The following is a 13,211-nucleotide window of genomic DNA, read 5'->3' as shown; positions in this document are numbered from 1 at the left end:
CCATGCATCACATCTCCTCAGATTCCAGGAGGTTTGCCCTGCAGGCACTCCCCTAGCATAATTCACTCACTGCTTTTGTAATTATTTGCCTGCTGTCTCCCCCAGCACCCTGTCTGTTCCAGGAGAGCTGGGGAACGGTTTGAGGCAGAGAACTGTGCATACACTTGGTGCCTGCTACATGAATGAGCAACAAGTGCTGGGCTACAAAGGCCTGGAAGGAGACACAAGGGCAGCATGGAGGGCTCGTGCCTGCCTGCGGGGAGCTGACTGGGCAGCAGGGTGTCGTTCCGGCCCCGCCCCAGGGAGTGGACCCGTGAGAGCAGAAGCACGGGGCTGCCCGAGCGAGGGGCAGCGTGGGGCCAGCGGCAGTCAGAAGCACATGTGGGTCCCTTGAGCACAGGTGCTCAGGGACCCTCTGGGAAGACGGTGGGAGGGCCGGCGGGGGGCGGTGGGACCCACATACACACACTGTCTGGAACACTCCACCCTCCTCATTCCCAGGAGCTCCGCCTCTTTTTCCAGGGAAGCTCCCCCCGCACTGGGTCTGGCCCCTCCTCTGGGCTCCCACACCCCGAGGGCTCCCCTCACCCTGGCCCTGACCACTCTGGGCCGTCACTGGAGGTGGACCTGTCTCCCGCCCTGACTGTGAACACTGAGGGCGCTATCTATAAACAGAAGCCGATGCTCAGGGTGTCAGGACAGTCAGGCTTGGAGTCTGCGACAGCCTCGGGGCTTCAGGGACAGTCAGGGCCTCAGCAGGACTTCCCAGGTGTCTCAGTGGTAAAGAATCTGCCTGCCAGTGTAGGAGACGTGGGTTCAATCCCTGGGTCGGGAAGATCCCCTGAAAAACGGAATGGCTAGCTACTCCAGTATTCCTGCCTGGAGAATCCCATGGGCAGAAGAGCCTGGTGAGCTACATACTCCACGGAGTTGCAGAGAGCTGGATACAACTTGGCATTTGAGCACGCTCAGGGTCTCAGTCAGGGACAGAATCAGGGCCTTGGTTAGGGACAGCGTCAGGCTATTAGTGACAAGGCCAAGCTTTAGTTAGGGACAGCTTGGGACATCAGTTAGAAATAGCTCAGGTCCTTAGTTAGGGACAGTGTCAGGGCCTTAGCGACAGCGTCAAGGCCTCAGCTAGGGACACTGACATGGCCTTAGTTAGGGACAGTGACTGGGCCCCCATTGAACAGATGAGGAAACTGAGGCCCAGAGAGGTTCAGCCATTTGTCCAAGGCCACACAGCCAACACAAGGCAGAGGCAGGGCTCAAACCCCTAGTGGGCTGACTCTGGAGTCCACACTCTCATCGACTGTTTGTTTCTTTAAATCAATTCATTTAATTTTCCTTAACTTGTCCAAGGCACTATCTGTAAAATCAGGGGATAAGTTGATAACACTTTTCCTAATACCCATTTTAAATACAACATTTTCCTCCTCGCACCACCCAAATTACCTTGAGCACCCCATTTTGGGAAAGACTGTTCCACACTAAAGCCTGGTTGCCTAGGAGAAAACTTCAGGAAGCAGCTTTAATGAGTAGATAAGAATGATTTGCAATTAGCATCAATTGTCTGCATGCAAATTAAAGCTCCCAACCACAGGGCCTTCTTTTGAAGTGGTGCCTCTCCCATTTTACTCCCTTCATTTCTGGGTTCAGCAAATCCTTCTCTCAGACACAGGGTAATTTTATACCCACTCCTCCTGCCTCAGCCACGGTCTACTCCCCAGCACCGCTGCTTTTACAGCACACATTCCAAACCCTTCAGCTACTCAGCTTTACTACTATAGGCCTGTGCCCGGCAGGGGAGACCTGGGCACCCCGTGGCAGCGAGCCCTTCTTGGTGGGTGCCCTCAGACATGTCTCAGTGATGACCTGATTCTAGTCTGTCTCCCTCAGTGGATGGTGGGTGAGGGGAGGGCTAGGCGTCTCGTCTGCATTTGCTTATTCCTTCTCCTCAGCTCTCGCCTAGAACCTGGGACAAAACAAGTCCCTGAGAGAGATTTGTGAATGAAATGAACGGGTAGATGAATGAAGGAGCTGTTTGAAAGAGCTCGTGAGTTCCAATGATTCAGGTCTATCTATCTAGGGACTTCCCTGGTCGTCCAGTGATTTAAGATTCTGCCTTGCAATGCAGGAGATGTGGGTTCGACTCCTGGTCTGGGAACTAAGATCCCACATGTTGCGGAGCATCTAGGCCCATGTGCCACTACTGAGCCCATATGCCTCAGCTGGGGAGCTCAAGCACTCTGCAGCCCGAGGACCTCAGTGAAAGACACTGTGTGCTGCAGCTAAGACCCGACACAGTCAGTAAATCAGTAAATTAGAAAAAAAAAAAAAAGATCTGTCTAGTGAGGCAGACTGCGACAGAGACTTCGGTCCCCGGGAGACCCTTCCCCTCCACACTCACCTTTCTCCTGGCTCCCGACTCCAGGAGGACTGGGGCCAGGGTGAGGGACAGCACGGACACACGGGCACTCCCAAACACGGAGGTTTCCAATCTGTCAGTGTCAGCAGCCTCTTGGTCTTAAAATCTGGTTATACTCGAATCTCTAAGCTCCAGCACCCTCAGACTACCGCATATTTTTCTTTCCAGCCAACGCCAGTCTCTCAAATACTGGCTTTCAAGCGACGGGCAGCAGAACCCGAGTTTGGTGAGAGGAGAACCACTATGAGGTCATGCGATCCTTGAAGGAGGTAGCGAGCAGCACCCAACCATTCTGGATGGCCTAAACTAGACTAAAGGACTTTGCACCATCACACTAAGAACTTCGAGGGAGATTTTTGTTCTACCTTTAAAAAAAATTTTTTTTTAATGAAAAAAATTTTCTTTTGGCCATGTCTTGTGGCCCATGGGATCTAGTTCCCTGACCAGGGGTCCAACCCGTGCCCCTTGCATTTGAAGCAGCCTTAACCACTGGACCACCAGTGAAGTACTGCTTCACCTTTTAAAAAAAACAGACATTTCTACACAGACCAAGACCCAAGGTCCAGTGGGGGTTGTGGTCAAGGAGGTCCGAGGCCACTGCCAGGCGCATGTGTTCTGTGTGGAGAGAGGCGCAGGTCTGGGGACTGGCCAAGGTGTCAGGAAACCAAGGGAGATGAAGATCCCTAATGCGGTCCTGGCCCCTGCTCAGGTGCGGTCAGGGAAGGGAAGGGAGGCGTCCACACTGTGGACCTGGGGAGGTGGACCCACACTTAGGGGTTCACACTGGGGCCTGCAGCACTGTATTCATTGCCCGGGGCCAGAGACGTCGGATGACGGCAGAATGACTATTATGGGAGGCACTTCGTGGCTTCCATTGGATTCTCCAAGTGTTTGCGGTGCTCAGGCTTCCCAGGGGGCGCTAGTTGGTAAAGAACCTGCCTGCCAATGCAGGAGACTTAAGAGCCAGGGGTTGGATCCCTGGGTCGGGAAGATCCCCTGGAGGAGGGCATGGCAACCCACTCCAGTATTCTTGCCTGGAGCATCTCATGGACAGAGAAGCCTGGTGGGCTACAGTCCATGGGGTCACAGAGAGTCAGACACAGCTGAAGTTACTAAGCACACACGCACGCCCATGCGGTGTAGACTCCAGGTTGTTGGTTAGTCAATGCCTTTCATTTTCACTTGTTCCCGTCTGCCTCTCTACCAGTGGTTCTCAATGCACGGTCTAGGGACCAACAGCGTCAGCACCGACACAGAACCCTGTACAAATGCACATTCTCAGGCCCCGCCCCCAGGAGGTTAGGGAAATGTGTGTTAAACAGCCCTCCAGTGGAGACCATCTGGGGTCCACACTGCCCTTTACTATGGAGGCTGGAAGGCTAAGCCAAGATTCCCCAGACTTCTTGCAGCAAACATGGGCAGGTGACATTGCCTGTGGAAGGGGTTCTGGGAAAGCGTTCGCTTTTTCCACAGTCAGGGAGCAACAAGGATGCTGCCGTCTTCCCTCCGTTCTCTGCCCCCAGGCCTCCCGGGGCACCACAGCCATCTGGCGACCAGGAAGTCACAGCCAGTACGAGGACGACGATGGAGCAGGAAGACAAGGGTGCCAGGCCTCAAGGCCCTCCCTGAGCTGCTGCTGCACCAGCCCAGCTCTGCCCTCCCTGGACTTCTATTTGTTCAAGCCTCTGTTGGTCTGGTTTTCTATTACCTTCAGCCAAATGCACTCCTAATAGAAACAGTGTGTGACTCCCAGCAGGCATAAAAACTACTGGTCTTGGGAAAGAGAAAAAGGAAAGAGACTGAGGGTCAGAGTGGACCAGAGACAGACAGACAGGGATTTTCCTTCTTCCACTGAGATCCTTAAAGGCCAGTGGATGGGTAGCCAGGGATGGTCCATGGGATCCCAGATCTGTAAGCACACTAATGTGTGAGCACACTCACCTGTGAGCTCTGGGGAGGGGAGCTCCACCATCAGGACCATGGGGGATGTGGAAGGTGGTCAGGACCCCTGAAGAACCCGGGCAAGATTTGGAGTCTTACCTGGACTGCCTGGATGGGTCGCGGCTGCCCCCGGCCAGGCCCGTCGGGGTGCTGGAGCCCGAGGAGTACAGCTTCGGTCGGTAGCCCTTGTTCTGTCCAGTGATGCCTGGTGCGGGCGAGACCTCCCGCCGCCGGTCTGCATGGTGAGACCTCCCGGTGGCCTCGCGCCCACCCCCGCAGAGGCCCATGCTTCCCGGGGGCTTGTGCGGCTTGGCTGGCCGAGGTGTTTTGGCCAGGGACATGCAGCTGGGGCTGGAGGTGTAGAGGGTGGTGTCGATGCCACTGTCGCTAGAGCCACCCTTGGAGAGAGGGTCTTGCTCTGGCTCCAGGGGGTCCAGGGGGTCAAACCAACGGTCATCGCTGTGGCTGCTGGAGGCGTTGCTGGAGAGGGTATTGCTGCTGGAATGACTGGAGTATTGGGGCTCCCCCTGGAAGGCAGGAGAACTGTCATTATTCCTAGACCCCAGGCTGGGGCAGGGGCGGTAGGGGACAACCTACCCTCCCACTGGGGTTTGCCTCACATCTGAGTGTGAACCCTGGAGCCAGACAGCTTTGAACTCTGCCTCTCTGACTTACTGACCTTGGTACCTCAGGCCAGTGACTGAACTTCCCTGTGCCTCAGTTGCCACATCTGTGAAATGGGTTGATAACAACCCTGCTCCATGGGGTGGCTCAGAGGGATAAATGACACTGCCTACATAACGTGCTGCCAACATTAAGCTCAGTGTGTCTGGAACTGAGCTCCTGGCCCTCCCTCCTGAATTCACCTCTTCCTTGTCTCCTAAGGGCACCTCCGTCCTTTCGGCTGTCCTTACCCAAGCGTCGTGGAGTCACTCTGAACCTTGCTTTTGCTCTCACACCTGTATCTAGTCCAACAGCAAATCTTGTTGCCCATGTCTTCAAAAATAGATCCAAACCTGCCAGCTTGCCTCCCTTCAAGACTCCACCCTGGTCCTGTCCGCCACTGCTTCCCACTGGACCGTGGCAGCAGGCTCCTCCCGTCTTCCTACTCCTGTCTGTCTCCCCTCATCCCTGGCCCCCAGCCCGTGCCCTACATGCAGCCAGACAGGCTGTGAACACTCATGTCCATTCACGTCCGTGCCCTGCTCAGAACCCTCCTTCTCACTCAGGAAAGCCAGAGTCCTCTCCATGGCCGCTGGGGGCCTGTATGATCTAGCTCCGGGTTCCAGTCTCTAAGTTCATCTCCTTCTTCCTCTGGATCACTCTGTCCCAGCCACACTGACCTCCTCGCTGTTCTGAGCACGCCAGGCGCACTGTTCTCTCTTTGCACTTGCTGTTTCCTCTGCTTGCAATGCACTTCCTTCAGGTGATTTTCATGGGCTGCCGCTTACTTCAAGGTTTTGTTTACAGGTCACCTCCTCAAAGGCCTTCTCTGACCACCTCATCCTAAAGCAGCTGTGCCTGACACTCTCTTTTCCCTTAACTGGACTTTTTCTCTTGCAGGAAGAATCAGTTCTCACCATTATATAATGAATCTGTTTCTCTGCTGGCTGAATGTTGCCCACATTGGAATGTCAGCTTTGTGAGCACGGGGGCTCACCTGTCCTCTTCATCCCTGGGGTCCTAGGACCTGGACCATGGTACATGCTCATCACTCACTCACTGAATGAATGGATGGATGTGAAGAGACTGTCAAGCTCTCAGTCTCCTCCTGAGCACACAGGACTACATCCCCCAGCTCCCCTTGCAGTGATGTGTGGCCACGTGACAGCATCCTGGCCAATGTAACATTACAGGTGGATGTCATTTATGCCTTGTCTAGGTCTGAGTCAAAAAAGGTCCTTTCTCCCTTCTCCCTCACCTGCTAGAAAGAGGCAAGGACCCATTAGAGGGCTCTGGCACCCCAAGGAACCGTTACAAGAGGGAGTGAGCCTGGGTTCCTGAATATTGCAAAAAGCTGCTACACTGAACACCCACACTGAATTGCTACATTAGAGGGGGATAAACTTATATTTTGTGAGGTCACTAGGACCTGGGGACTGTCTGTTACGGCAGTTTGTTGTTTAATCGCTCAGTCATGTCCGACCCTTGTGACCCCGTGGACTGTAGCCTGCCAGGCTCCCCTGTCCATGGGATTTTCCAGGTAAGAATATTTGAGTGGGGAGCCATTTCCTCCTCCAGGGGATCTTCCCAACCCGAGGATCGAACTTGCGTCTCCTGCACCGGCAGGAGGATTCTTTACCCCTGAGCCGCCTGGGAAACAGTTAACCTATTGCTAAAGATTGAATAGTCTGTGTCCCCCAGAGGGATAAACGCAGCACGTTATGTAGGCAGTGTCATTTATCCCTCTGAATTCTCATCTCCAGTAGGATGGTATTAGGAGGGAGGGCCTTTGGAAAGTGATTAGGTTATGAGGGTGGAGCCCTCATGAATGAGATTACAAACTCCTATATGTTTTCACATATTTATCCTATATATGTTTATATAGTCCTCATGAAGGGGGTTATAAAACCCATATATATATGTATTATATCCATATAAGGGAGACCACAGAGAGCTCCCTTCACGCATGAGGTAAGGTGAAGGCTGTCCATGAACCAGGAAGCAGGTTCTCATCAGACACTGGATCTGCCTGTGCCTTAACCTTGGACTTTCCAGCCTCTGGAACTAGTAGAAATCAGTAACTGCTGTTTATCAGCCACTCAGTCTGTAGTGTTTTAGTTAGGGCAGCCCGAGCTGGTGAAGACACCAACCATGGCGGATGGAATGAGGAAATCATGGCGTGAAGGAGCGAGTGATTTGCTCAAGATGACATGGACGGTAGGGGCTGGAGCCAGGATGCACCACTGGCTGGATCTAATTCCAGACCAGGCATTTAGCCCCTCTGCTGGAGTGGGAGGGGGCGGAGGAGGAGCATGCCCAGGTGAAGCTGCGAAGCCGTCCAGCTGTCGGCAGCCAGGGCGGGCCAGGCAGCTGGCTCCCACGGCCCTGGCTCCCTAGGGTTGGCAGGCGGGGCCCGGACTCACCTTGGAATGCCTGTTGGGGGAATCTTTGCCTGCTGCGTCCTGCCTGGAGGCGTGCTTGCTCCCGTTGCTTCCAGCCATGGCTGAGAGCCGGGCCTGGGCGGGCACATGCCACAGAGGCTCTGCAGTGCAACAGGAGACACAGCAGTGGTTAGAGGTGACTCAGGCGCTCACCTCACGAATCTGGCGCTACATGTGGTTTCGATGGTCCCACTCCTCTGCCAGCTTGTCTACTCAGCTTGTGACCACGACACGCCCATGACCCCTACCCACTCAGGTCTTAGGGTCTAGCAACGCTCTTGGACAGAGTATTTACTGAGCACTTACTAAGTGCCAGGCACTATGCTAGCGCTTTACATAGCTTGACTTGGTGAAGCCTTATTACAACAACCCTCAACCCTCAAAGGAAGTTGAGTGCATTTTCGTCCTTCCTGGCCACCTGGATTTTCTATTTTATAAATTATTTGTCCATATCCTTTCTAAATTTTCCTATGGAAATGACCACTTTCTGGTGAGCAGGGTTCTTTTTTCTTTTTCTATTGGCCACATCACATGGCCTACGGGATCTTAGTTCCCTGATCAGGAACGGGACCACTCCCCCCACTCCCGCCCCCCACTGCAGTGGTGGAGCAGTCCTAACCACTAGACTACCAGGGAGGTCCCTCAATAGGGTTCCTTATATATGCAAGATAGCATTCCTTTGTTGGTTAACCATGCACAACTTTTTTGGTTAAATGGAAGCAGAATCATAATAAGCATTGTCTGACAATTTAACTCTCACTTTACAGATAGATGTACTGACACTTGCTTTTCGCTGTGTACCCTCATGACACACATTCACATAACTGAACTGGCAGTTATCTTATTTTTAAGAGCTGCAGAGTTTTCCATCACTGAATGGACATCAGTTATTTAACCAGTTTCCTACTGATGGATATTCAGGTTATTTTCAATTTTTCTCAACATTTTGCTGGCCTTTTCTCTACATTCAACTTTGAGCAAGTGTGGAACTGTGTATGGGACAGAATTCTCCAAGTGAAATGGCTGGTTCAAAGGTGAAACAGGTTTAAAATCACGATGGTTGCTATGGGTGTAAATTAGTCTAAACTCCCAAGGCTGGCCAATGGGCCTGAATGGAGCATCAGATCTTAAAAAAACACATAACCTCTGGGAAGAATGGATACATGTATATGGCTCTCTGCTGTCCACCTGAAACTATCACATCTCTGTTCCTTTTTAAAGAAACTATTGATTTTTGGCTGCGCTTCATTGCTGCACACGGGCTTTATCTAGCTGTGGCGAGCAGGGGCTATTCTCTAGTGGTGGTGCATCGGGTTCTCATTGCTGAGGCTTCTCTTACAGAGCACGGGCCCTAGAGTGTGGGCTTCAGCAGTTTTGCCACACGGCTTTAGTGACCTCTTGGCATGTGGGATCTTCACAGACCAGGGATCGAACCTGTGTCTCCTGCACTGGCAGGTGGATTCTTTACCACTGAGCCCCCAGGGAAGTCCCTATCACAACACTGTTAATTGGCTATACTCCAATATAAAATAAAAAGTTAACACACGTACATACACACAATCTAAATGGAGGGCTAATTACTATCTATCACACTTACAAACACACAATGCGCTAACAGAGGACCCAAACCCAAGTGGTCTAACCCCAGAGCTCACACTTTTGATCAGTGTTGTAGTTAAAATACTCATAATGATGATTATCATTAAGCACATGCTCTGTGTCCAGTACTACTATAAGCGCTCTGCCTGTATTACCTTGCTATAACCACCCAGTGATATTATGAGATAGATATTAGTACCAGTTTAATAGATGAAGGAGAATATCAACACTCAGAAAGGTTAAGTAACTGGTCCAAGGTCACACAGAGCTTCAGGCCTGTGCTTCCCCAACGACGACAATGCCAGCAACAGTGCAGAGTAAGCACTCTGGAAGCTAGAGTCGTCATTCTCTTAATGATGGGCTGGGTCCAGAGCTGGGGCTGGACAGGCGTGATCTCACTGGATCCCAAAACCACCTTGCAAGGAAAGACACTTAGGGTGTCCACTGCAGAAGAAGGACCTGAGGCTGGGAGAGATGAGGTCATCGCCAAGGTCATACAGCTGACTCAGAACTTCCCATCAGGCCCATCGGAGCCTGAGTTAACCACCGAACACACACTGCTGCCCCTGGTGCAACCTTAGGGGGCTCTGGGCCCATGTTCCTGTTGGGGAAGGTGGGCGTGGAGGGCCAGGCAGGGCACTCAGGGACACAGAGAGAGCAGCCTGACTAGACACAGTCAAGGGTGTCACTGCCCACTATGTCCACCTGCTTCACTCTCCAGAGATGCTTTTCCTCCTTGGAAGCATCTGAGACGCCCAGGAAGCACTGGTCTGCTGGGAGGAGGGCTGAAAATGCCAGGAGATGACATTTCTGCAGAGAGCCAAGCCTGTGGCAGTCACACCCAGCTTCTCTACCACCTAGGACACCGTGGCTCCCACATTTCTGTCTCTGGCGGGACATCTCCCCACGACTTCAGACTTGTACAAACAGCTGCCCACACACCTCCACGGAGTGTCTACCGGGCACTCCTTACTGCACATGGCCAAAGCCAGCTCCTTATCTTCCCCTAAACCTCCATCTCTCGTCTCCTCTGTCCTTTTGGCTGCTCAGGTCAGAAACCAGTTATCATCCTTGAACCTCAGGAAACCCTAACTTTACCTCCAAAGGACTGTATCCAGAACCTGCCCATCTCTCCCCCTCCACTGGCCCTGCCCCATGCGAATCTGTAGCCAGAGGGACTCTGAACACCTGAGTCAGATCCCAACCCCCTCTGCCCAGAAGAGCTGAGCCCCGTGGTTCTGAGTGAAGGACAAAGTCCCCACCCCGCTGTTCCCACCACCTCCCTGACCTCGTCTCCCACCACTTCTCCAGGTCCTTGGCCTCTTTCCTGTTTCTCCAACACCAGACCCCCTTGCCACCCGGGGGTCTTTGCTCAGCAGTTCCCTTTCCCTGGAATGTTCTCCTCCCAGCTTGTCACCCTCACACTCTTCTAGCCTCTCCTGAAAAGCTATTTGTTCAGAGACCTCCTCAGACCTCACAAATCACTCTCTAGGCACTGTGCTTGTTTCCAGTTAATACTCAGCTCACACTGTGGGTGAGGGACTATGGTGGTATCTGCAGCAGGCGTGGGTCAAGGAGGGGTTCTATTATAGAACCAGTAGGTCCTGGTCCAAATTTCAATGCAGCTACTCACCAGCTGGGACCTCGGACAAGAGGCACCCTTTCAGGGCCTAACCTTCCTCATTTCTAAAATGGGGTGGTCACCTCTGTTGTGTTCCTAAGATGATTAAACAGGACGGAGTGTGGAGCACCCGAAACTGTGCTGCTGCTGCTGTGACCACAGTCATCTGACCGGGGCTGGGCACTCCCCCATGCCCATCCCCTCTGATGGATCCCCCCACCCCATGGCTTGAATACACCCTGGACTTCATGGTGACTTCTGAGCACAGACCACCCTGATCTGTGAGCATGCAGGCAAATGTCGGCCAACTTACAACAAGGTCTCAAGGCGGTGAGAGGGGAGTAGGGCTGTGGGGGACTGAAGACAGAAGGAAGGAGGGCCCACGGAGAGCTTCTGTGATCCCCTTATCTGGGGCCCACAGTGAATAGTGAATGCTGGGGAAGTTTCCTCCCCACTTATACCCTGGTGTAATGACATCTCCCAGCAACAGGTTTCTCTTTTTCCCACCTGGGTGGGGAGGAGGAAGCGAACCTGTCTGTGGGAGCAGAGATCACAGACCTGCGGGTGGGATCAAGTGTGCTGAGCAGAGGAGCGAGCCGTGTCTGCAGGCCCCGGACGCAGCGGACATGGGGAGAGTGTGGTCAGGGAAGGGGCAACCTACTTGGCTGAAGTTCAACCACTGACCCTGGTTTAACAGAACCATGGACTGTGGAAGCCCACGTGCTGAAGCTTGTGTGCCTAGAGCCTGGGCTCCGCAACCAGAGGAGCCACTGCAATGAGAAGCCTGTGCACTGCAATGAAGAGCGGCCCTCGCTCTCCAAAACCAGAGAGACTGCACAGCAATGAAGATCCAATGCAGCCAAAGACGAAAGAAGGGAGGAAGGAAGAAAATTTAAAAAGAAAGAGACACGCATACAGAGGGAGAGAACCGTGGGGCGGAGGTGCTGAGGAATTCTCCAGGCTGCTCACCCTGGGGCAGCAACCCCTCCTTGCCCCACAGCACCTGAGGGGTAGCCAGTGATGTGCAGATATGGTCAACCCCCATGAGAACTGCCTGGATATTCTCAAACACCCACTGCGTGGACATCTCCATCTCCTCCCCTTCCGAAGTCAGCACCCTCTGATTCTTCATTGATTTTCTTTCTTTTGAACCCACCTATCACCTGCTGGTTCTCACAGTTCAAAGGGGCTAACAGCTTTGTTAGGAGACATCACGTTGAAGATATTCACCCAAGGAGTACATGCCATGATTAATACTTATACACAGGAGAGTAAATGGATGAGATGTTTAGTTTCACCAGGCATCAGAACAATGCAAATGAAAAGCACGATGTGGCACCACTATGAGCCCACCAGGACGGCTGACATGAAGGCTGGTGAGGACCGGAGCCATAAGCACTCTCTCTGTCACTGGCGGGAGTGGGAAGTGGTGTGACAATCTCTTAGGAAGTTAAATGCATAACCCAGCAATTCCACTCCTGGATATATTCCCTGCAGAAATGTGTGCACATCTTCAGAAAAGGCAGGTACAAGGATATTCCTGGCTGCACTGTTCTAAGCAACCCCAAACTGGTCCAACCCAAGTGCCCTTCAAAGCTAGAGTGGAGTAAGACATTGTGGATCATCCAGACACTGGATATACTACTCAGAACTGCGCTGCAACAGTCATGTGGCAGGCCCTCACCAACACAGCACTGAGCAACAGAAGTCACACACATGTATACACACACACAGTGTGTTCAGTGGGAATCTATGTTCCACATGCATGAAGTTCAAAACCAGGCAAGACTAAACCTGGCCATGAGAAACAGGACGCGGTGGCCTTTGGGGGTGCTGACTGGGAGGGGCTGGGGCCTGCCAGGAGGCTGGCTGTGTCCCTCTCGCCCTGGGTGTGGAACAGGGGTGTGTTCACTTTGTGAATATATTATCAAACTAGGTGCTCTGGGTTTGGGCTCGTGTCTCAGCATAACAATTGAGAAACCGCATCGGAGGCTTTCTGTAATAAGCAGTCTCAGGACACTGCCGGTTCTGCTCAGCCCCCCCGCCCCCAGAGAACCACCTTCAGGTGTCCCCTGGCAGTCCCCTCCTCCGTGATGCACATCTGTGCTCCAACCCCTGATTGACAGCAACGGCAGACCCCGCCTGCTGATGCCCTGTCTGGATGGACACGGATACGGCTCACGGATTCTCCCAGGTGCCTTCTCTAACCTTACATGGTGCACTTACAGCTTGGTTTTGTGTTTTATCCATCACTGACAGGGGGAGGGGCTTTATCCGTCACACTGTGAGTAACGGGTCAGGCAGGGTGAGGCCACGGGCACGGCTGGCCCTGGGTGGGGGGGCCCCTACCTGGCTTCTGACGCTCCATGGTGCTCTCCTGGCTGGTCAGGCCGCCTGACGAGGAGTCGCCGCTGGATGTCCCGTCGTGGCTGAAGTGGGGATCGAAAGACAGCAGCGGGTGTGGGGCGGCCGTGTACCTGCAGGGGAGCAAGAGGAGGCGGGCACAGGGTGAAGGGCT

At 53.2% G+C, this 13,211-nt stretch overlaps 1 protein-coding gene across 4 annotated transcripts in view; it reads right to left on the bottom strand.

Annotated features, from left to right (window-relative positions):
• Positions 1 to 13,211, bottom strand: part of SIPA1L3 (signal induced proliferation associated 1 like 3) — a 251,556-nt gene that overhangs the window by 38,330 nt on the left and 200,015 nt on the right. For all 4 annotated transcript variants that reach the window (XM_065926010.1, XM_065926008.1, XM_065926011.1 and 1 more), the window contains exons 13-15: positions 13,043 to 13,170; positions 7,456 to 7,574; positions 4,469 to 4,896 (exon numbers count right to left, since the gene is read on the bottom strand). In XM_065926010.1, coding sequence (XP_065782082.1) covers positions 4,469 to 4,896; positions 7,456 to 7,574; positions 13,043 to 13,170 — 675 coding nt within the window. The remainder of the gene's footprint in view (positions 1 to 4,468; positions 4,897 to 7,455; positions 7,575 to 13,042; positions 13,171 to 13,211) is intronic.

This window comes from Muntiacus reevesi, chromosome 2 (assembly GCF_963930625.1).
Source record: "Muntiacus reevesi chromosome 2, mMunRee1.1, whole genome shotgun sequence".
Classification (NCBI taxonomy): Eukaryota; Metazoa; Chordata; class Mammalia; order Artiodactyla; family Cervidae; genus Muntiacus; species Muntiacus reevesi.
The sequence above is the reverse complement of the archived record's forward strand: the minus strand, read 5'-3'. Positions and strand labels throughout refer to the sequence as shown.